The sequence below is a fragment of the Caloenas nicobarica genome, chromosome 2 (genome assembly GCF_036013445.1).
Source record: "Caloenas nicobarica isolate bCalNic1 chromosome 2, bCalNic1.hap1, whole genome shotgun sequence".
NCBI lineage: Eukaryota > Metazoa > Chordata > Aves > Columbiformes > Columbidae > Caloenas > Caloenas nicobarica.
The window spans coordinates 85,997,266-86,021,862 of NC_088246.1; the positions used below are offsets into that span (position 1 = coordinate 85,997,266).

Here is a 24,597-nt window from a genome sequence, read left to right on the forward strand (position 1 = left end):
TCTCTTCTGTACAGGCACATGTTAGTGTGGAGAAAACAGCTACAGGGCAAGTGGTAAGCACTGCTCCTAGGAAGGTATTTAGTTATGAATATTTTGACATAACTTTAGTTAGTTTTCAACGTTGTTATAAAAATACCACCAGGCACATTTCAAGTACAGTAAAAAAAAAAAAAAAAAGGAAAAGTTAGGTTGCTGTAACAGCAACTGCATTTCTCCTTGCTATGAAGTGCAAGCAAAGCGTTAGCAAAGCCAATGGCACTGAACTTCCTGTTGCTGAAAGGAGTGCAACACATTCTTGACAGTCTCCAAGGCAAAACACGGGAGACCTTGCAAACATCTCTCTGTATGGGCTCTTAACAATAGCCAAGGTTCTTTCCCAGGGTTGAATTTCTCTGTTCCTTTGGCATGCTTTCACAAAAGGGTTGGGTCCTTTGAGGTTATCTGCAATGTGCTTATGCTCAAAGCATTAACATGCCTGTTAGCTCTATACCCTTCGCATACTTTTACTGTTATTAAGGAGTGATTATAACTCAGAAAAAGAGAATGTTGGAGATGAGATACTGGACTGAGTTGAAGAAAAGTAGGGCTCTAGGCTCTAAACTTTTCTCATGCCACTTCAGGCAAGCAACATGTGTCACATTTCTATTAACCACATATGCTTAGTTCATAAGCTCTTTGAACAGAGATTATTTCTTTCCTTGCATATGTAGGTATAGAATAGCAGCACTGTTGAACAATGGCCTGAGCCAGAATGCCTTGGCACTATCAGTCACACACTGAGCATTTTAGCTACTATGACAAGATTTTGCAGCCCCCTTTACTGATCAAAGAATTAAAAGCATTATATAGAAACTTTCCTTTTTTTTTTTTTGAGAATAATGAGCACTCATTTAAGTGCATCAGTCTTTGGCTGTACTGCCTCTCAGCTTCTCAAACACAAGTGCATATTTCTTTGTCCATGGGCTAGTGATTTCCAGCCACATGGGGCATAACACTCCCTTGCACCATCAACACTGTCAGGAAGAAATTACCATCAGCAAGCAGGTTGTGAGAATGGCAGCTTGTGTGTTGAGTTTGCTGTCAACTGCAGCAGAAGGCACTGGGTTTGGATACAGCTGTAGAGCACAGGGGTATCTTTAATAGCTTCAAAGAATTAAAGTAAGACTGCATTCAATATCTTCTCACCCGCTCTAAGTGTGCCAACTGAAGAAAGCTCAGGGGAAAATAAGGCATGTGTTGATTGTCAAGCTGTTTTAGTAGTAGAGACTAAACACTGTTTTGAACATTGTATTGAAAGTGAATGGGTGTGATACCAGCCAAGGTGTGATATTGTTAGTAGGCACATAGGCATACCATCCTAGTAATCAAGTTACATACCTATTATCCATTGGCAGCCACTTCCAGCCCAAAGGCAGAGCACAGACTTAGTCCCATCAGCTTCGGTTCAATTCAGTACTATGTCACCACAAAGTACTGCAGGATCCCTGGACTACTCCTCTCAGTCCTGGAGTCATCTCACAAAAATTTATGGGGGAGTTGTGGACAGAATTTCTCCTTTTCTAGGACACATCTGCACTGGGAAAAGACGGCAGAGGGGTCTTACAGATTTGCAGGAAAGCCACAGACTTGGTCGCACAAAGATGCTGTAGATCGTGGCAGGTATTATATATAACCACAAAGCTTGGTGAACTACTGTGAATGTGTTATCTGCCTGGCCCCCTGCAGTGCTTCAGCTATTTCATCTGAAAATGCCTGCCTTCTTTTTAAGCCAGAGTACTTAGCTGACCTTCATCTGTGCAAAAGAATGCACTTCATTTTGACATGTTATTCATGAAGCTGAATCCTTCACATTAAGGATGGAAAAGGTTGTTGGTGGTGCAAGATTCATGTAAGTGAATGACCTGATCTAAGCCAAACTGAATTAATCCTGCCTGTTCCACTAAGCTTTCTGCAGGCGCACACATGCACATCAGTGTGCCCAGCACAGCATGGGAACTGTGTATTTCTGAATAAAATAAAGGGTAAGAATTATGGAAGTCTGCAGAGTGAATCCTCCTCACTGCATGGAGAGACGCTATGTGAAATCATCTATATAAATTTATAACACCATTTCCCTTATTTACTAAACACAAGTCCACTCATCCCTTTGGTATGTGTTTAAGCTGTGTTTCTATTTACCATTGCCCACGTGTCTCAGAACCTCTGATCAGCCTCAGAGCTTATTGATGGGCAGACTTAATATGCTTCTTTAACCAGTTTTGTGAATCCTAGGCTCTGTGTAGAAATCTTTTGTTTGTATCCAGTAAAGACACCACTGAGTAGAAACTGCAATTATTCAGCATTTCTGCTGAAAAAAAATGGGGCAAACAAGCAAAACAATTGAAAAATGTTGTTTATGCTGGGCTACACTGTGCTCAGCTATACAAGGTTACTCATATTTGAAATACACAGAATTGGCCTTTTGTGGCAGCTGCGGTTCATCTGCTGGACAATGGCAATGAAGAAAAGAACAAAGTGTATCAGCACTGGGAATATTTGAATAGACTAGGATTAAATGTAATTGCCTCATTTTAAAAGATCAGTTTATCAAATCCACTGCCTTACTCCCAGTTAAAACCCAGTCAGCACGCCTCTGGCTCTTTAAAATACCAAGAGAGCATTTTTTTCACATGTTAAGGCAGGCAAAAGCCATTTTTACTTTGGCTGGGTTAAAATATATAGGAGATGTGCTGTTCATTTGCCACTTCTTCCAGCCTCACCTGCAAATGCTTGTGGCTGTCGAAGCGGGAGTTTATGGCAGCATGTTTCTAGGATCATGAGCTTGATGGTTCTTTCTTTGCCTTTACTTCACAATAAATAGGAGAGTAAGCAGCCCCAGATGTAGCGCTTCTTCTCTGAGTGTAAGAATCTCCTTCACCAAGCTCATAAAGGGTAAAAGTGAAGATTTAATCAGTCTTTACACTTTTATATTTTTTAAATTATTTAACTTTTATTACTGTTGCACCATTTATACAATTACATATAATTTCAATGCATCCATTGTACATTTTGTTTTTTCATTTGTTTTCCAATGAGTGTGTGTTGGTGTCTGTGACACAGAATGGAAGAGAAACTGGAACTGCAATGAACGCAGACTTTTTCATTTCCACTGACCAATAAACAGAACTACAGGTGCACCCAACCACGGACATGCATTAACTCGTCATGAAAAATCTAGGTAGGCTAAGTAGGATGAGAATGCTTTTTACTCCCAAAAAATATTTGGAGAGGAAGAATTGGAGGGTTGGCATTGAGAAATATGTGGACAGCTAAGTGGGTTTTGTCTGAAAGTTGGCATTCATCCACTGCATTAAAAAAATATCAAAATAAGAAAGGCTGTAAACAAAAAAAAAAAAAAGAACACAGAAAATACTGCTTTCATAAAGATCTGATTGCCTTGGCACAAACCCAGTGGGCAGAATCAAACGCATCACTCCCAAACCCCATTACAGAACAAAAAGAAGATTTTGATACATTGGTGGAGTGCATTTACAGCAGTTCAGATACAAAAGATGTGCTGTACTTTCAGACATCCATTTATTTAACTTTTTTTTTTTTTTAATCCAGGACTTGTGTCAAGTTGGCAGAAAGTATATTAGATATTTCCCCACAAAAATACTATTTGGATTCTCCCCCCTCCCTCCCTCCCAGCTTGATGGGACATCCTTTTCATTTTTTCTTTTTTTTCTCCTTTTCTTTCTGGGCAATACATATTTGTTATTTCAGATCTGAAACGAGTTAGTATAGCTGAAAAAATAAAAAAAAAGACGCAGGTTGTTTTAAGTGGTTGTTTCAACAGGCTGTCCAATTTAATCTTGCACTGCTATGGTTTGATCCGAATTAGTCGCTGGAACATCGGAAGGTTTCGCTTCCTCTGGTGGGGCTGCAGGGTCCGAGGCCTTAGCAGTGGAACTAGGTGCTGCTGTTGCTGCCGCGGGCTCCTTGGAAGAAGGCGCAGCCTCGCTGCTGCTAGGTTTTGAGTCTGAAGCTGGGGCCACTTCACTTTTAGTTTCTTGGGCTGCAGGCGCTGCGGGAGCCTCAGTCTTTTTGGCTTCCCCTTCCTCTTTGCTCTTGTCATCTGCTTTACTGGGAGCTGTGGCTTCTGAAGGCTGGGAAGCTTTTGCATCATTGCTAGGCTCAGAAGTTTTGGGTGCTTCGCTACTTGCAGCAGGAGGAGAGGCTGCAGTCAGCTCCTCTTGCTTGGGTGCCTGTTCGCTGCTCTTCTGTGGCTCTACTTTCGCATCAACAACAGACTCTGACTTCTCTGGTTCTGGTTTCTGGGTTTCTTCCTGGGTCACTGTTTTCTCCTTCTCCCCTTCTTTTTCTTCCGTCTTATTGGCAGCGACCTGAGTATCCTTTTCACCTTTCTCCTCCTTGTTGTTCTCCTTCACTTCTGTGGTTTCTGTGGTTTTCTGGGCATCCTCAGCCTCCTTTGGAGTCTCCTCTTCCTCAGTTGCTGCTCCTTCAGCCTTCTTGTCTTTGTCTTTAGCTTTTTCATCATTGACACTGTACCCCTTCTTCTTCTTGCTCAGTTTGCCTCCCATGTTGGAGCTCTGTAACAGAAAAAAGGAGGAGGTGGTTACTCAAAGCTCAGCATTTATCACTATCAAAATCAGATCAGCTGAGGTACAAGAGAAAAATCGACGATGGCTCCTTGAAAAGGACACTACAGGAACTTGGGTCAGAGGTTATCAGCTGAAAGCACTGATGGTGCTGAGCACCACTGCTGCTGAGCTTATGTCCCAGTCAACCCTGCAGCATTTCAGAGAGCAAACCCTCTTCTGCCACATCCCCTGTGGACAGTCCTTCTCTGAACCCCTCTAACACAGCCTACTTTTCAGAAGGGAGGGAGTAACAAGGTGATAGAGGATTAACAATCATCACAATCTCTTGTGTCCCGAGAAGAAAGGCATATAAAATGTGCAAGCAGAAAAAGCCGTATATATATTCAGGTTGGGCACAAACAAAATCTGACAGTCAATATTGGCATCTACCCCTGGCCAACACAAAGCACACCGTCACTCTAGCAAAGGCTATGAACAACCTTTGCATTAAGGTTTCGAAAGGTCAAAGAGAGCTGAGAGTTAGCGAGAAGGCTGATGTTCTCTGTCAGACAGAAGACTGCAGCTACACACTCTACTCCCACCACCTGTTACCCACACAGCCAGCTCCCACGATACCTACAACCTACACACAGGGCTGATGATACCCAGAGACCAGAGAGGTGTGGACACCATGCTCCAGCAGCCCCAGAAGCAGGAGCAGCTCCCGAGTGGGGATATCCCTGCACACGGAGCCCCCACAGCCCCTTCCCAGCCTGTAGTTCCCACAGGGATCACCCACCGCGAGCCCCAGATTCCCGCACACGGCATCTCTCCACAGCCCCACAGCAGGAGGGGAAACACAGAGCATGAAACACAGCAAGCCTGTGAGCACTCAGTGAGACTACAGAAGTATAAGCACTTCCAAGTGCAGGCTTGTCTGCGGCACGTGACATAACGCAATAAAAAATCGGGGCGAGGAGAAGAGGGGTGCATGTTTTGTAGCCTCTGCTCAAGGTTTTCAAGCATAAGTGATCAGGTACACAGTTCAATTGTTTAAAAGAAGTTGAGCACATGTGTAACCATATCAGTATTTATATAACTTTTGTGTGGGAGTCTTAACTAAGAATATACAAAATCTTTCACGGTACTTTAAAGAAAACTTTGTCTATTGAAACAGGAAGAGACACAGATAAACTGACATTAATGAACGTGAAAACCTCTATGATTGCCTGAAAAAATACACTTCTGGTGTTAAAACCATTATATCATTCATGCCCAATGAAAGGTTAAGAAAAAAAAATTCCTAGTTTGGTACTATTTGAAAATAGTAGAGAAGGTGACCTTTTCAAAGTACTGTCAAACAAATGTTTGATTTAAGACCTTCTTCAAGGGAGTTGAACCATTCTAATTTTCTGTTTTGCAAAGGTCCTATATTTTTCACGCACTTGCCAAAATTGTGAATTCAAACCAGTAAAAATTCGTAGGAGTGCTTATAGAAGGCTGAATATTAAATAATTTTAAATACCGCTTAGAACTAGCTGCGTCTCAGTAGATTTTCTGCTTACAGAGATACAAGGCCCAGACACTGCCCAACAGCAGATTTTTCATACGTCTCGGGTAAAAATGAGGTATTATGGTCAGCAGAGACCTTTCTGATTTCAGCTCTCAAAAAGAACAATTTGCAAATACTTTAGAAGGCTTAGCCCTGCAAAATGGTAATGTAACGTTACTGAAATCCTGCTTTGTTGTCCGAAATTTTATGGGGAACAGCAATAAAAGGATTAATTTCCACAGAGCCACAGCTGAGCAATCTAATCTCTACCTTTGTAGCAGAGATAACAGCTTTTTAGGTATTTAAGGCAGCCTATGGACATTAGTTTGTCATCTGACAAATTTACAGGCTTCTTGATACTCCATAAATATTACTCCAGCTTATTGTTTATGTACAGTTACAACCAAATATTTTGAAAGGGCTTTTGCAAGTCAGCAGGATCAGAGATTTATACCAAAGTCATGTGTATCCCAATTTGCAATCCCTAATTAAGACTATATTTGTTTCCGGTAAAGTCTGGTTACTGCAAGCTTAATTTCATTTGCTGCATCTTCTGTATTTTTCCAGATTTTGCTATTTCATGGATAGTAGTAACCCACCACAATTTATATTTTCTTCTGCAAAAAGCTTTTATACTCAGATACAACTGGCTACAGAATGCACATGCCAAAGGACCTTTAATAAGCAGAGAAGCATGCATATGAGAAATGTGCGCCCAAACTATGAAAAAACCCCATGCACTGTCTTTGCTTGGAGGTACACTGTGAAATTGCTGTGTCTCCATTTGCATCACAGCCAGCTGGCTGGAGATGCTGGAGCAGAAGATGAGGCAGAGGCTCTATTAATAAACATTTACAGTTACGAATGGACTGCCACCTTCCAGCATAGCTTCAGCCATGTTATAACAGAATAGATTTTTTCTTTGTGACGCTGAATCTCACATCTCACTATTTAAAAGCCATCTAGATCATCATCATCATCATAGTTATGCCAGGCTATCATTCTAAGAGCCACTGGTCATTGTGCTCATCTTGAAGTTTCTGTTCATCTCCAGAACTCAAGCTCCTGGAGAGCTTGCAGAGTTATCTTTTTTATTCTATATAAGAAATAATCTGACCCTAGTTGTTTCACAAAGTATAACGTCTACAGGTCACCCAGAGCATGTTAAGCACTTTGAAAATTGAATATTCATGATAATCAGGATTTCTGGGATAACAGTGTCAAAAAAAATTTATGTCCATAAGACCATAATATAGTAGGATGAAGAACACACAGAACATTTCAGATCTGATGGAGATGAGTCCCTGGAATGCAGGCAGCATACATTTGTACAGTTTAGGATAATAAATATTATTACAATGTTTTATATTGCAAATTGTGCTTCTATATTGAAAAAGTCTCTAGAATTAGATTCTTACTGTCTCTGTCTCCTGTCAATAAAAATTTGTCTGCTCAGTTAGATTTCTTATGTACTAATACATTTCTAAATGTTTCATTTAGAATAGACTTTCACATCCCATGAAAGGATGTGGCTATTTCAGGAAAGGACTTTCTAGCACCCTCATTTTCAGTACAGAGAACAGCGCATCAGGAAAGGATGAAAACACAGATATCACCTGTAAGTTATACTACCATAGTCTGATTGCCAAAGCTAAACTTCCAAAGCTCCTGTTCAACTTTATGTAAAGTGTGGGGAGCTCAGTCCACCCCCAAAAAAACCAGTTCAGGAAGACAATAGGTATTTTCTGAAATCCCACTCTCCTCAGTGCAACGTAGGCACAGGCAGTAGGTCAGGCCAAAGTATCCCTTGCACAAGCCTGTTCCCAGGCACGAGTTATCTCACACTGCCTGTAGACAAGAGCTGTAAAATGCACATCCTTCTAAAGGCAGGGTTTCAACACTCCAAACCAAAGGAAATACCATCCCAGGAACTGCCCCATCCCCCAGCTGCTCAAAATCAATAAAAAGATATTTAAGAAACCATTGTATTTTTGTACCTCACTGTACGCATCTGTTTTTCTTACAAAAATGCAAATTTTTATAATGGGATGTATATAGGAACTTGAGGAAACATGAGATTTCCAGACACAATTTTCAAAAGATTTTCTGAAATATTTATGAAAGAAAATTTTAAAAAACACCCTTAGTACTTCTCAAGATATGCAGTACAACTTGATGCTTCCCATTGCACACACACAGACACTCCTCTCTCACCAGCCCAGAACAATTAGTTTACCAGGTTACTGTTAGAAGATGTCTGAAGCATACCTCTTGATAACATTTGACTCACTAGCCTTGTCTTTCAGCAACAAAGCCACATTTTTCTGTTCTTTCTCAATTATCCTCATACACCTTAGTTTTTCTCTCCTCTCTGTCCTCTCCTCTCCTCTCCTCTTCTCTTTTCTTCTCCTCTTCTGTTTTCGTCTCCTCTCCTCTTCTGTTTTCTCTTCTCTTCTCTTCTCTTCTCTTCTCTTCTCTTCTCTTCTCTTCTCTTCTCTTCTCTTCTCTTCTTCTCTTTTCTCTTCTTCTCTTCTCTTCTCTTCTCTTCTCTTCTCTTCTCCTCTTCTCTCCTCTCCTCTCCTCTTTTCTTCTCCTCTTCTCTTTTCTCTTCTCCTCTCCTCCTCTTCCACCATTCCCTTCCAAAGAGAAGGCTGGGGGTATCATTGGGCTGCACCCCAAGGACCCAGGCACCTCATGCAATGCCACATCTGCAGGGGTTGAGCAGCCTTCCCACGGCAGTCACATATGTCCCAAGATATCAAGATGCTGGCTCATTAGATGCACAAAACAAAACATGGCCTGTGGTCTCCCCATGCCTTGGTTGTTCAAGCCGAGTCCTTATCACTGAGCAATTGTGTGTGTTTATTGCTGTGACACACACAAAATTAAGCTGGGAACATCTCTGCTTGGCACTTATGCTGTTTTCTTCATGGACCACAGCATGTGCATAACCCTGTAGCTGCTGTGCCTTCTTTCCTTCTTCTAAAACCTCATTAATCTCAAGTTTTAGTAAAGGAGTATAGAGTAAAAGAACAGTGAAGACTTAAAACACAGACATTGTGCTCACTTAATTTTCTAACTTTGATTGTTAAAAGAAGCCTATTCCAATTTTGGTACTGTCTTGCTTGCTTTTAGCATGCAGCTAATAAATTAATTCTAAGAGGTAATACTATCAAGTCTAAGGGTTTGATTTTCAGGCAGATTTCAGTTCTATTTTCCGCTAGTGAGAAGTAGAATAAATTTGATGCCATTTCTTAAAAAAAAAAAAAAAAAAAAAAAAGGAATTTCAGGTTTTTAATTATTTTAAATTTCCTGGGGACACTTGCACCACAAATAAACAGGAAAGACAATCTGCTTTTTTAATGTGGGACATTTGTCATTAATATATCTATATTATGATCTTTGATGATAGACTCCAGTTACAAGAGTTATGACAGTTCAAGCACACTGCAGGCTGATATAAAATTGTGCCTGGGCTACTTAAGAACTTATAGGTAACTGCTTCATTTGAGAAACATAACTACTAATAATATAGTAAGTTATCAGAAAAGTTAATAATCACATGACAATTACTTTGAGAGCAAATTAAAAAGTGGTACCTGAGATATTACTAAGAATCATGTGAAATACCTGAGCTCTGAGGTATGTATTAGATTATCAATTATGAGCCTATTTTTCCAGGAACAGAATGGGAATGAATCTCAGCAGTTTCATTATAGGCAAAGACTTTGCCAAAATTATCAATTCACATTAGCATTCACCTGAAACCACAAGTGCTTTGCATGTGTCATTCGTCTTTGTACCCTCCGTGGAAAAAAGCTAGCCAGCTAGGCAGAATTCCTGCGTAAAAATAAAATGTATCCATTATTCAATCACAGAATGATGAAGATTTTGTGGGTTACATTGAAAGCAACTGTCAAAGACTTTGGACTTACATCCTCCTGATTTGGAGGCCTGTACAGCTGAAGAACCTGGAGAGATATCTTGACTGAGGATCCACTACCCAGCCTGACTCTGGTCAGACACCAGTACTACTTTAGCTGTAGAAGAGTCTGTAGAAACAAATACATCAAGGTACCACCTTGCACAGTCTCTCTGTGTCATCTTTTACTAACGACACTTTAGTGAAGTATTGACCCAAGTGCTGCAGAGCTGCTCTGTAGAAGCACACTCCTGCATGTCATACACCTCGCTTCTTTAAGCCTTAGCTTCTCCAGCTACAAATTTTGCAGCAAACATGAGCAGAAAATGGACTGATACTGTCTTACCTTCCCGAGTCAACGAGTTCACGGAAGAAATGCTCTGCTGCGTGCGAACTCTCCACTTGCCCCAGGCGAGGCTGTGCTTTGTAGTTTGTAGGCAGAGTTATCATCTTTTATTAGGCCACATAATATGGACAGAGATAACATCACCCCTGCTCTCCTTAGGCGATTGTCTACAGCTGGTACATTTAGGTGTTAGCATTATTTGATACCTTCTTATTGTCGGTTTCAAATCAGAATCACACTGATTTTGCCACAACAGTTTTTGTTTTTCAGGGATCGAACACACTACTACAAGGCCCAGCAGTGTAGACACAACTGCCTGTGCCTCCAGTTTCATCCCTGGCAGCTCCTGCATGACTGTTTTGCATTGTTTATGACAGAAACACAAGCCATATTAAAAACTGAGCAACATAGAAGAAGTATAAAATAGGTTATTTTTACGGTGCAGTGTATGCGTTGCTCGCCCTTGTGTTCATTTCATCCAGTGCTCTGATTGGTTAAATGAAAAATGCTGCCATATATTTATATTTGCCACATCTGCCCCATTCAGTCTACCAGCCTTCCTACAGTCTTTAGACCCCGCTCATGTTGAAAGGATTTATCTTATATTCAGATTAACTGCATATGTACTTTTCGTTGAATAAGAAAAGAGGCTTGCAGACATGCTTATGGAGGTACACACACGAAGCCAAAAGTCAGCCTGCCCTGGACTGAGATCCTAATCACACTATTGTTGGGCACATGGTTGGAAGAGGAAAATCTGCTGTAAACACCTGTTTTGCAGAAACTGAGATTAGTTTTACAAGAACACCTCTTGCAGAAACAGTTTGCAGTTTGTAGGCTTCAAAATAACTTAGAAGACTAAGTCAAAAATATTAATATAAGCACGTGCCTCCTGCTTATTCTTACTAAGTTGCCACATCACTCTGGGGTTTGTGCATGACTCCATAGGAAGCAGTTTAATAAATATTTTACACTAGCCAAAGCTTTCTAATCTGTAGCTTGGAATTAAGTTCCTAGACAGGAAATCATGCACATTTCAGAGGTGCTTGTTACCCACATCTATCAAACTGTTCAGGTCCCTGGAACGTGAGATTCCACACATATTATTCCGATTATGGCCAGCCACTTTTTGCCTCCTTCTAATACTTAAGACTCCACTACCATGTCTAATTACAAAAACACACAAGGTGATAAAAGCCTAGATAATGAGACCATTGCATTCTAATTCACATTTTGCTCAAATTTGGTCCCTCCAGTGCTATCTCAATCATGGATCTCAATACCACAAATTCACTTGGTTTGCAGACCCCTGGATGGTTCTGAATGCCTCCAAAAGAGAAACTCCAAAAATGTAACAGTCAGATGCTAGTAAGCAATGAAAAGATTAACCTCCTCCACACTACAATCCTAGTGAAGAACAGATGTGGGAAGACTTCATTCCTGGAGGGACTGCACACTGGGAAAGGAATTTTTTTCAAGCTTAATACCTATAGCTTGTATTTCTCTAGCCTTACCCTGAACAAAGAACGTAAAGTATGAGGAACATGAAGAGATTTCAAATTCATGCTTCTTTTGTGAAAAATAAATTTTAAAAAATTACTATACTTTCCTTATTTACATGGGTTTTTTTAAATAGCAAAGGTTCTCAGTAACTATTTGAATAAATAGCAAACTTTTGTGCCATTTTCTTAATGAGGACATAGAGAGCCACATTCACTTTTTGAAAAAGGCCTTAGGGTATTTAACTAGGGAACTGTCACTGGAGAAAATTATCTATGGAGATCTACATTACATTAAATCTATTCTACATTCCACACTTTAAAAAGCTGTATTACTTTAATGCCCATTTAACTGGTCAAACTAGTTTTGATTAAACAGTCCTTAGAATGTAAATGACAGAAATATAAGAAACTGATACATTAACTGTGAAATCTTGAAACTACCAGTTTTACTTTAAAAATGGATTCTCCAGGTGACTACTAAATTCTTCAGCATTTTTCTTTCCCTTCTCTAGGCTGCTCATGGTGCTGCCCACTGGAAAAAGCACTGGAATTGTATGCCCTGGATGTAAGAAAACATCCTATATATAGGAACAGGACTCTTAACAGACAGCTCAGACTTATGGTAGACCATTACTATCCTTAGACTATGTATTTCGTTCTGTTTGCATGACACCCTCACTACAGGCAATGAAACCACATTTATAATTATGAATTAAATCCAATTTTCATTTTTGTTTTTCTTTTTTACATACAAGCTACATGGACTGCACACCATTTCTGACTGCGGCACATGACTCCACAATTGCATCACAGAAAAGAAGAAAATGGGGAAGCAAGATGAACTGTCACCCACCCAAGGCAACACTCTCCATTGGGGTGTGTGTCATGGTGTTCATGAGAACATCGCAAGCACTTCCTTCCAAAATACACAGTATCTAGTTTATGCAGCAAACCAAAAGATTATAAATTTAAAAGAAGTATTTAGTTGACTTCTTTATTCCACTGCCTAACTATTAAAGTATTTTAAGGTTTAGGATCTAGCTAACATGTTCTCTATCTGTTTTTATCTGTTTCAACTCTGTATTAAGCTGCAACACTAGATTTTCTCTATTTTTCTTCAAAATGAAATGATTACAGATGATGCTCGAGGAGGTATCACAGCTTAAGGTTTAGACATTGGAAGAGGGTGGTTGATTTAAAAAAAAAAACAAACCAACAACACCCTAGAGTTCTCTTATCCCAAATCTCCATCACAAAACATGCAGCTGCTTCAGTTACTGTTGATGTGCCCACCTTCTTGATAACCTCGGCCTTGAACACCATAATGACATTCCTCAGAAATAAAGGCATATGTAGTCACAGGATTAAACCAATTTCATCCTCCAGTTAATAAGCAACTGCTAATGACAGTTAAATGAGTGATTGGAATGTTATTTTGAAAATACCTTCAAATTTAACATTGCATTAGAAAGTTGTGTGCACTTACCCCGTAGGACAGTACCACACATCATGCCCCTGGTAGAATTAAACCTGCTTACCACCTCAGCAACACTTATAAGGTGTTTTATGCCAGCTTCCTGAAGAGCTGCTGCATTTCCCCTTGGAATAATAACTTTTGACTTTTAGTCTTGTGTATGAAGTTTCATTCTAAATGAAAAATCCTGTACTGAAGTCAATGTATACAAGTCAAGTCATGTTTTGCATAATATCAGAACTACCTATAATTAAACCCTGCAAGACTTTGGGCTGAATTACAAATATTTTTCATGTTGTTAAGAAAAATACTCCTCCTCATGACCACAGTATCAGTGTGGGCACCTTATCAGCTCTTTAGTTTCTCACAGCTCTGTTGCAATCATGTCTTGTGGTAAAGACATGCTCAAAAGAAACAAGAGCAATGCAAGCCTGAATGCTCAACACCCTGGAAAAAATTTTGTATTCATGTTCCTGGACACTCATTTGTGCCATATGCATTTTCTACCAGATTTTAGTTTGGCCTATTATATTGTCACTTGGGTCATTCTCACTTCCCGGTTCTCATACTAGCACAATATGTGTTTTTTTCAACAGCATACATTTAACACAAGAGAAAATCTCATGTTCCAGAGTTCCTTTTTTGATCTGCATGTCTATACTGGGTTTTTGCTTCCCCCCCACTCCATTTTTAAAACAAAGGATTGCATTCAAACCACCAAGCTTACCACTTTCACTTTAGTCACTGGGGAAGGATTATCAAAATAACATAGAACCGGTACACAACAATCACTGGCAAGCAAAGAGCATTAAGCATCTGATTTCTATTTGTGTCTTACAATTACCTCTCTCCAACCTTTTCACCACTACTCATTTACACCCTTCTAATGGCTGTTCAAAATACCAGGACATCTTAGGCAATCTTTTATTAAGCCTGGCAATATTCTCTGAAACTTAAGAAATGAGAGCTGTATTTCCTGACCCAGATGAAGAATTGTAGGTATGCATCAGAGAACACTGTCATGTGGAGCCTATTACACTCCTTCAGTGCCACATTTTGGTAATAAACCAACACGTATTCAGAGTGTGCCATAGAAGGTTGAAAGAGGCAGAGTTTGCTTTTCGTTTCTGTAGTGCAAGCTGACAGAGGGGGCTGCAGGATAAAACCAATCCCTATTAGAGAGATTTGTGTTGTGTCACAACATGATAACTGTTTGCTTTGAGAAACCCACTCTGAAAATGCAAAGCGTTTCTAATAATCCCAAAGTAAGAGCTATGCCAGGCAATAAGCTGTACCAGGTCATGTGTTCAGCTGTTAGATATATCACCTTGGATTCAAGACACCCAGATCTGGGTTGATTGCCTAAGTTTCCTTCTGACATCTTCAGTGACTCTACTTTCTCATTTCTTTTCCTTGATTTTGGTTCGGGCTATATTGGGATGGCTGATCAGCTCTGCTAGAGAGAAGGTTACAGAAGACTGGAGGCTAACAAGCCCATTTGGCAAGATGTGAAGTGAGCAGCTAGTGCAATCCATGAATTGCACTAAGAGATTTATGTTCAAACCAGACAAGGCAGAAATCCGATTTAATAATTACTCAGCCAGAACCATTCCAAGCCAGCAGCTGCACAAAAAGGAGGAGAACAAACAAGGCAGCAGGAATGAAATGAAAACTAGATTTCAGGAAAGGGGATCAGGTACATATCTCTTTTCAACAAAATAGCTTGGTTTTCCCATTTAAGTATCAGTAGGAGATCTGTCCATCTTAGAACGTAGAATGTAAACTCACTAAACGAATGCAAAAGAAAAATAATTTTGCAGGGATAGCTGTGGAGTTGGATGTAATCCCTTTCCCTTCCCCTCACCTGAGCACTGACTTGCATTTTGTGTCAGCAAATGTAATTAATACCTAATAGGGCCACAATTCAATTTCTGCAGTTCAGAATGCATATTAATTGCCTTAGATGACATTACTTTTGATGTAGGTTGGCCCTCCATCAAGGCTGTATGTATGCCAAGTAGCAATTTTCATCATCTTGGACCATATAACAGAAAAGAGATTACAGTCCAAAGCCCGCATGCTGTACAGAAAGCTATTTATAGAGAACTCTTAGGGTCATTCCTTCAGTTTAAATAGCTTTCAGTCCATGGCTATTTGAAAAATTATTTATTCTAACCAAAGAAGGCAGGCAGACATCAATTTAAAGTATAATGAGCTATTTCAGGATTAAAATGACAGAATTCTATCAAAGCAATAGAGTCTTGAGAAGTATGGAAAATTTGTTTTCATTTTTCAACACAGAGCCATGAATAAAAATACCACTAGAAAGGTTCTGTTAGCTCTTTCATCACTAATGCCTTTCAGCAGTAGTCCATGTTTCAAACCAGCACTGGGGTCCCATTTTCTGTCCTCCACGTTAGCACATTGTGGAATCCATCTGTGCCCCAGGATGTCCACATTATAGAAGGAGTAAGAAGATATCGACTCATCAAATCAATTAACGCCATTAACAGAACGCAGCTGCCAAGGCTCCCGACAATAACTGGCTTTTCCAGAATTTTACTTGTAATCAGTTCTCCTAGATGGTGTGGCAGCAAAAGTCAGACTGAGCAGCACTTCAGTTTGCTCTTTTCCTTTACTGCACTAGCAGGTGTTGCTGGTGGGACAGGGCCCCTGCCTTCCCCTACAAGATCCCATCTAGGAATGGGAACCCAGTGAGTGCCTCTGCCCGACTGCCTCAGCTCTGGCTCCCAGGGTCTGGCAATTCATTTGCTTGGGGGTGGGGAGAGGGAGCTGTGCTTCATAAACTTCAAGATGTTGGCTGTCACAAGCCAAGAGGCATTCAGTTCTGCAGAAGTCATATATGCAGTTCTGCTCACTGCAGTTTTCTGGGTAGTTCCCCCATATGCACATGTCGAACACCAAATTCATACGTCCCAAACAAGGGGGGGGCGGGTCTAAATATGATTCAAGTGCATGAAAGTCTCATATCCATTTTTGGAAATATTACTTTCAAAGGTCTCGTGCTATTTCAGAAAATGCTAAGTGAGACAGTGTCAAGAAATACGTCTCAAGAAACACGTAACTATTTTAAGACTATTTACAACCCCAAATCTTCATTTAAGTATCTTACCTACCTCAATCTCTTACGCTTTTGTATTTTTTCTATTTTTAATCACAGGTAACTGGCAAGAAATACCACAGTTAAGTTTATTCTAGGATTTATGCATAAAAGACAATAAAAAATTCTTCCATAAATGGCCAATTTCTCTACACATTTTCAGCTCAGCAATTCTTCACTATAAAAGGGCAAGTTTTCTATTTAAATGTTTATTAGATTTTGCAAAGGAATTATTATAAAAAAGGTTTATTTTCAAAGTCTATTCTGTGTGATTACATGGGCGTAAAAAGAGGGGTCCTTTTATGCTAGTTGCCACTAATCACAAACTTCTCTCATGTCACACACTTCTGACAGAATCTGACATGAGCCACTTCATTCAAACACAGAAATCAAATACCGAAGGAATTATTCTCTTTATTCAGGGCAACTTAGATAAGTAATGCAAAACTACCATCACGCCATTACATTTCGTCATAGCCTGCCATTCACACATAGCTTCACATGTGAAGCCTGTCCCAGCTCTGCATCTTTCTGCAAGACTAAGGAGCCAACTTCATACCCCTAAAATAACAGCATGCTCATTTGGGGCAGGAGTCATCTCCTCAAGGTGAAATTACCACCCTAGAGCAGTGAGACAATATCCCTTGGTTTAAGCTTCTGGGAGCCACCGTAGTACAAAGCGTAACATGGTAAAACTGACAGATGGCATCTTCCCTTTCAAAGTCCAAACACAGAAACATAGGGTGTTTCAAAAAGGTGGACCCCATTTCAAAGCAGTAGTGTTTTCAAATTGGGTTCATCTTTTCGAAACGCTCTGTACTGCGATAAAAATGTAATGTAGTACGAAATCACAGGAATATCTCTCCTTGTTTTCAGAGGTCCACAGGAGTCTGGGGTCAGAGGAGGCAAGAGGCCAGAACCTACTCAGTCTGTTCCAGCTGTTGCATGGAAGGTCACCTCATTTGCAGGCCAACTTCCCCATTCACAAAATGGGATAATATCACTTTTCAAACTCAGAAAAGCTCTGCCTGATACCAACAGATGCTAGAAAGACTTGGAGATATTTTTCCTTGTTTTAAAAAGCAAGCTCGTTCCGTATGACTTGTTCACTCCAAATCTCTGTCACAGGAGGCTGATTTTATGCATATTGGCACTGTACTGAAATACCGTCTCTGAAGCTTAACATTATATCCCACATATTAGAACTGCATAATGAGCAAGTCACTCACCTAGATTTTACGGTACTGTGCTAATGCTGTAATATGGAGCTGTAAAGCACCTCTGAACATTTTCAGGTATTGCTGAAAGCTCCTTCTGGAACCAAGCTGCTTCATGTTAATGCCTCTAGGCTGAGAACATCTGTACATGGACATTTTGATTTATAGTTCCAATACGCACATTTCACTCAGTTTTGGTTCACTTGATGAGAAGGATTTTTTCTCAAGCTAAGAAAGCTCAGGTGTATCCAGCTGGATAAAGATGAAGCTACTGCTTGGCAACGATCTTAGCGCTTTATTAAAGACAGATGTAGGAAAACAAAGTAACTTTGCTTAAACAGAACATTGTGAACACCTGAAAAACTACAATAAACCCCTCTAACCTTCTTTCATTAGATTTTCAGGTGTTGGACTGACACATCATGGTTAAATGCTATGTTTATTCTATGTTTATTAATTAAATGCATGTCTTGTTGAAAGGATATCCCTTTTAGAAGTGATTATTCAAATTTGAACAGATGCAGGAGGAAGTTCTAAACTGGTTCACTAACTTTCCAAGACCTTTTTAAAGATTATTTAAGTTTGAAAATTCTGAGTTATACTTGTCACATGCTGCAGAAGTTGCCTTTCCTTGCTACCTACAGATCTGAGCTGTAGCAACTACATTATTACAGTCATAGAGAGTAATGAAAATTAGAAGTGTCTTGCTTTAATGTGTGACTGAACATCAGCCAGATGTAGCAACACAGTGCTGCTGGAGATGATGCTTGACAGAGCAGGATACAAGAACATCATCTGCAAGGAATGGCAGGAATTAGGGATTTGAAGGGTGATAAATTTAGGTAAATTCCCCTCAGTAGCAGCATTGTCATACTGTCTACTCAAACTAGTCTGTATTCTGGAGTTTCAGAAGCCTTGGTAAGCAAACTAAGATCAGCAGTGCAAATTTGGCCAGGTAAATAATACCAAGGCAATGAAGAACATCCTCGTAGGTCTTAGTACCTGCACTGAGGTGCGAGCGGCTACAAAGGCCTGCACTGTGGGCTCGAAGTCACAGACTGATTTTGTGAACCTCTAACTTGGTACCCATTGACTTTGATGTAATTTTTTTTAATGTACATTTTGATGTAATTGTTTGGTTTGGTTTGGTTTTATTATGAGTAGACAAAGGGCACACACACGTTACAGAGACTTCCACTTCCATGCAGGTTACATCATGGCAATTACAAAAACATGAGGCTTTAGATAAAATCTCATATCACTGTCTGTTGACGATGTTCACAACCTGTTTTGTAGTCACTGCTTGGAAAACGAATTTATCTTCAAAGCAAAAACAGTTTTTGGAATGAATTTCAAAAGTAAGCATAATTTCCATGTAAAAAGTTCAAACCACTGTTAGAGAGGATAAAAAGAAAAAAAAAAAAGGTGTTTTTTTTTAATAAAAGAAAACTACTTTCACTGTCATATTTGTCAGAGGCCGGACAGGAAAAATGCTATGTGTGCCAAAAAAACTTAAAAGATCCTAGCCTGAGAAAGGAGTGAGGTTAAAGTAACTACATCGTATGGGATCATAACCGTGACACTCAGTTTCAAATGAACTCAGTTTCTATGAACTCTTACATTTGTAAGTTGTCAGCTCATAATTTTATTATAACCTCAGAGTATCTGGAATTTCTTTAAAGCATCAGCTCCAGTATTTACTACAAAAATAATCTAAGCTTTCATTTCTAATCCTCATTTTAGCAAAAGTACTGAAAGAGTCCTAAACCCAGAAGGCATTTTTTGTCTCATGGTTTCTTACGACATAACTCATTTTAAATGCTTAACACCAGGAAAGCTGCATGCTTGCAAGGAGACAAAGGTGTCTGAAACATTCAATAAAAAAATGAACGTCAGCTTATCTCACTGCTTCATACCTGTTAGCCTGGTATTCAGATAAATTCAAGAAACACAAGAGTTCTTGAAATTTATTTCAAAATTTGTGTGTTTCTTCTTGTTCTGACAAGTTAACTTTACATATTCAGGAGCCGAGACATCTAGCACTATTTGAAATAAATCTGATAAAGGACTGTACAACAAGGCCACAGGGAAAACAAAACAATCAGAAGAATTGTGGATGGGAAAGAAGAGCACTGAGTTTCTGCTAACTGGTGTGTCAGGAGTGCAGAGATGGGAGTCTGTCGAAATTAGTACAGGTAGAGAAAGGAGGCACTCCCAACAATTTTTTCCACTTCAAACCTACATGAGGAATCCAAAATTCTCCTAAAAAATAAAACTAACTTTAAAATGAAAAAGTCGAGAACAATTTTGTTATCTACAAGCTAGCTACAATGCACCACTGCAAGATGATCTCTGCTATTACTCTCCATCTACTGAGCTTCTGTAGTGTTTTGACATGATTTCTTTTGCTCATTTGCACTTAACTGATATTGTTGGTGCTCTGACTGGTTTTCCAGCTGGAACACTGTAACAATCCTTTGATTTTATTTATGTTATTTATAACATAGAATTAATCCACAAATGAAAACATGGGAATTTTAAACTGGCTGTTTTGCCTGGATATTTTTATTCATCTTTCTTCCTGTTTCTTTCCTATTTTTGACAACTATTTGCTATCACGCTAGATTAAAACAAAAGCTGTTTTAAAACTTGTTTGGCGTAATGTGGTGATATTATCTGCTGTACCGAGTAATTCAGATACAAATTAATGTGCAATTTCAGTATTGCTCAAGAAATTGGAGTTTTCTCACTTCTTTTTAAGCTCCCAACTTTATTTCTGTGAGTTACATTTTCAAAATTCAGTTGAGTTTATCCTTATGATCTTTCCCTCAAAGATAACTATAGATAACAGTGCAAAGCAAGAACTCGGTCTTTTCAAAATGCCATCATTATTAATAATAATAATTTTGCAGTTTCACTCAAAGAGCTACAAACTAATGTTTAGAAAGGCTAAACAAAAGTTAATCTGCAATGACTGTCTGTAATTCAGTACTTTCAAGTGAGTATTAAAATACTAAGTTCTATATTTAGGAGAGTGAAATCTAGCTGAGATCTTTGATCATCTCTCTAGCATTTGCCAGTGCAATTCTCTTTCAATTAAAAAAAAAAAAAAAAAAAGAGAGAGAGACATAAAGACTCTGGCACTGTTTGCTAGCCCTACGAATGAAGTTAGAAGCTGGATCAAAGAATACTGAACCAGAAGCCCTGAAGACAATTGGCTTTGTTGCACCTCACATTCAACATTTTTTTTTCAAAAATCAAGTGTTTCATATGCAGCCCAACTGTATGACATCTACAGTTACTCAAATCTGATCCGCAGTTACCAGAAATATGTGCATATTAGCAAGCAGCAGCTGGAAAACATTAGTATCAATGGTAAACCTGGATGGATATCAATATCTGTACGCTAATAGCCAGGGAAAAGAAGTATTGCAGTTATACACATCCACCTGCCTGTACAGATTGAGAGCAATTAACTGTCTTCTCGACTGAGCATCACCCTCCTCAGACTGCTTTAATGACTTTCAAACATTGTTTAGAAGCTAACTGAAAGCATATTCTTTACATTTACAAGGTACAATACCATTTCCCCACTGTAAATTGCTGAGATTTACAACCTCCTTTTGACTAGCACCATAGCACAATGCTGCAGAGCAGAGTGCACCACTGGGCTTACGAGGATTTGGTGCATGTGACTAAGGCTGTGAAACAAAAGCCTTAATGTTCAGCTGCAAAAACATGCAAAAATAATTAAATATTTGACTGCAACAGGATGAAATTAAAAGCCTGACTTTCCATTAGCACCCTGCCTTGGACTAATGTCTAAGAAAATATAAAACCTGGTCTTCCTTCATGTGACATTATCAAGCAGTTGATGGGTCTGTTAATAAAGAGACAGGAGAAGGGAGCAACAGGAGAGCAACTTTCTGCACGTACACATTCTCGTGTTAAAAAGAGAGACATTAGAGCATGACTACAATTAAATTTAGCAGGAAATAAAGTCTGGAGTCTGTAAAGAGGTAATAAGATCTGAGAACGAGTTGTTCTTTCCCCTTTTTATTTAGTACTGGAAAGGCATAGAAAAAAAGATTTAAAAAAAAAAAAAAAAAAGAATAAATGTCACTCTACATTCCCATTCAGATGTGGGAACTTCATTGAGCCCATCAATCTGCGCACATTTTCAATTGCTTGTTGTCCACAGAATATGGGAATGCATCACAGAACTGTTTATTTTCCATTTAACACCCTGCCTGGAGAGATCAGCCATCTTGCAGCTCTGAAAGGCTTTGTGCTTCACGGCTGATTTTGCTAAGATTTGAGAGATCACCAGCACTCAAGGATGCTATGCAGATTTATAGGAACTGTGGGCTGAACAACCAGTCACAGCCTGAAATATCAATATCTAGATGAAGACACTTCCATATAATTAATGTACGAATATCTCAAAGCTGTACTTTTGTTCTTGGAAGATGATATTGCTGAAAGGTTTCTCTAACACCAATAGGACTCACTCTCTGATCAGATACTACCATAAACTGGGTACAATAGGTTTGTGGAGGTTATTATTCCTGTCCACCTAAATTCTCCCAAGATGTAAAGTTTCAACTCTACTTTAAATGTAAAAAGAAAAAAAATGCAAGCAATCCTACAATTTTTTTCCCCTGAGAAGCTACAGGATTTTGCATCTCAGCTATTCACTATCATTGGGTCACAGTGCATAACAGACCTAGGAGTCTGAGCAACCTATACTTGCTAATAATTTCGTGGGAAAGTGGCATAAAAATTGTTAAATAGTTCTTTCATTCTAGACTATGTTTTATTTCTTTTCTACAGCAGTGTTTTAGATCTCAAAATATTAAGACATTAGGGAACCGATCTGGACATTACAAGCACAGTTGCCAAGAAAAGCTCAAGTGTAGAATCTGAGAGTTGCAGGTACCAAGGAAAGTTAAAACACAGATTTAAACAAAGACCATTAGCCAGAACACGAGCTACCAAAGTGCAAGGAATTATTGTAACTCAGAAAACTAAGTTACTCACTGCCATTGTCCATAGTGAGCATGGTCTAACAGCAAAGGCGTAACAAGCAATGCCAGGAAAAGGTTACTAAATGGGTCCTTATGCTTTTCTGATTATTCAAATGTTGTGTAAGTATCTGACAAATGGTAGACATCTTCGCAGCCCCCAGGATTAGCAGTCATTTTAGGATGCCACTGATTATTTCTGAAGTCAATCTGTGTAAATGTTAGTGAGTGAAGCTGCTTTTATGTCCAACAGAGTTTGCAAGAAAAGGGGAAAGTACAAAAGGGCAACCCTTTCCCTTTAGAACATTTCTGAAGAAAGGATGTCTCTTATCTGCTTCTACGTCAGATACTGGAAAACGGCAGACTACCTCCCTCCTACTGTCTTCCTCTGTTGTTGACCGTGTTCCTCACTGAAGGATTATCCAGTAAATTATCTTAGCATGCAGGGTAGTGTGGGCCATCACACAGAGAAGGCAAGACATCTGCTGTTCTAACCAAGAAATCAAAGCAACCCATGTACAGCGTCAGTATGGTTCATATTGCTGCTTAGCTCTCTGTTACCATGACAGAGCACCTGGGCTTCAAGTTGTCCTGTGCACATTCAGCACGGGAAGTATCCCCTTCTCCTTTTACTGGCACCAGCCAGCATCTTCTTCCTGCTTCCTCTGCACTGGCATGAAGCAAAAGACCCCAGGAAACAAGCTGGAGCTGCTAGATGAAAACAGACAGGGGAGGAGATTCACTCTTACACTGTGAGGAAGGGGAGGAGAGGGACAGAAGAGAGACTAGAAGACTAGATAAAAGTATATATAGGAAATCTCTCCTCATATTCAAAAAGAGCAAGAACATGCTGCCACAAGACCTGCACCTCCTTTTGCATGGGGTCCTTGCAAACAAGAAGTCTTCCCCACCCACAGCTCTAAGTCAGATAATGTCCCATTACACTAGCTGTTGTTCACAGATGTAAGATGTTGCCCTGGACTAGATAAGAAAGGTACTGAATTAGCAAAAGACCGAAACAAAGCAGCAAGCAACAAAAGCTCTCTCAGACCAGTAGCAGCAACTCCAGCACCGGAGCTCAGCATCTGTTTGGACACAAGCCTGGCTTGCCCAAGGTGCCTGGTGTCACTGGGGCAGCGGCACAGTCTGAATGCACAAGACTAGACCCAGCCAGACAGCGAATGAAATTTAACAGCAAACTGTACACAAAAAAAAAGCAGTACACTGAACTCGTTCTTGGCAAATGGCTGTGCAGTGTGGTTGGGTTGAAATGCATAGCTGACTTAGGAATCTCAGTAACCTGCATTTGCCACGACACTCAGTAGAAAAGGGGCATAAAAATTGTTTAACAGTCCGAAAAAATTCTCACCTTGAGTTTAATCTAAAGCAGATGGAAAACAGCAACATATCTTTATTATTACTATTATTAACAGATATCCAAAATTAGAGGCAATAATCTGCACCTCTGTAACTACTTTTATAAGTGTTTGTATTGTTACAACTACATAAATTGCATTTATATGCTGGAACTAATTTCTGGGCATGTTTGCTGTGACAAATGGGAATAATAAATCACATAGTCTTCTGTTCTTCACCATCACCTTCTGCTGTACGTCACATTTTGGTTCGTACACTACCTTTCATAAATTATCCTCCTCCTTCACTTTTAGTGCCCCTTTAATTTTATGAAACGCAGCTGTCAAGGACTTAAGTAACAAAGAAATTCCCAAATTCTCCCAATCTCAGGCGTTTTCCTGTCAATTACACTGCTTACAACATTAGAGCAGTATTATGGGAAAAATAAGGCTGCCTTAAGAGTAAAGCTGCCACTGTCTATTGACACAGGAAACTTTAAA

At 39.5% G+C, this 24,597-nt stretch overlaps 1 protein-coding gene across 1 annotated transcript in view; it reads right to left on the reverse strand.

Moving 5' to 3' along the window:
* Positions 1–3,698: 3,698 nt before the first annotated feature.
* BASP1 (brain abundant membrane attached signal protein 1) overlaps positions 3,699–24,597 on the reverse strand; it is a 50,555-nt gene continuing 29,656 nt past the window's right edge. Inside the window, exon 2 of the mRNA XM_065629689.1 lies at positions 3,699–4,592. Coding sequence (XP_065485761.1) covers positions 3,849–4,583 — 735 coding nt within the window. The 5' untranslated portion in view covers positions 4,584–4,592 and the 3' untranslated portion in view covers positions 3,699–3,848. The remainder of the gene's footprint in view (positions 4,593–24,597) is intronic.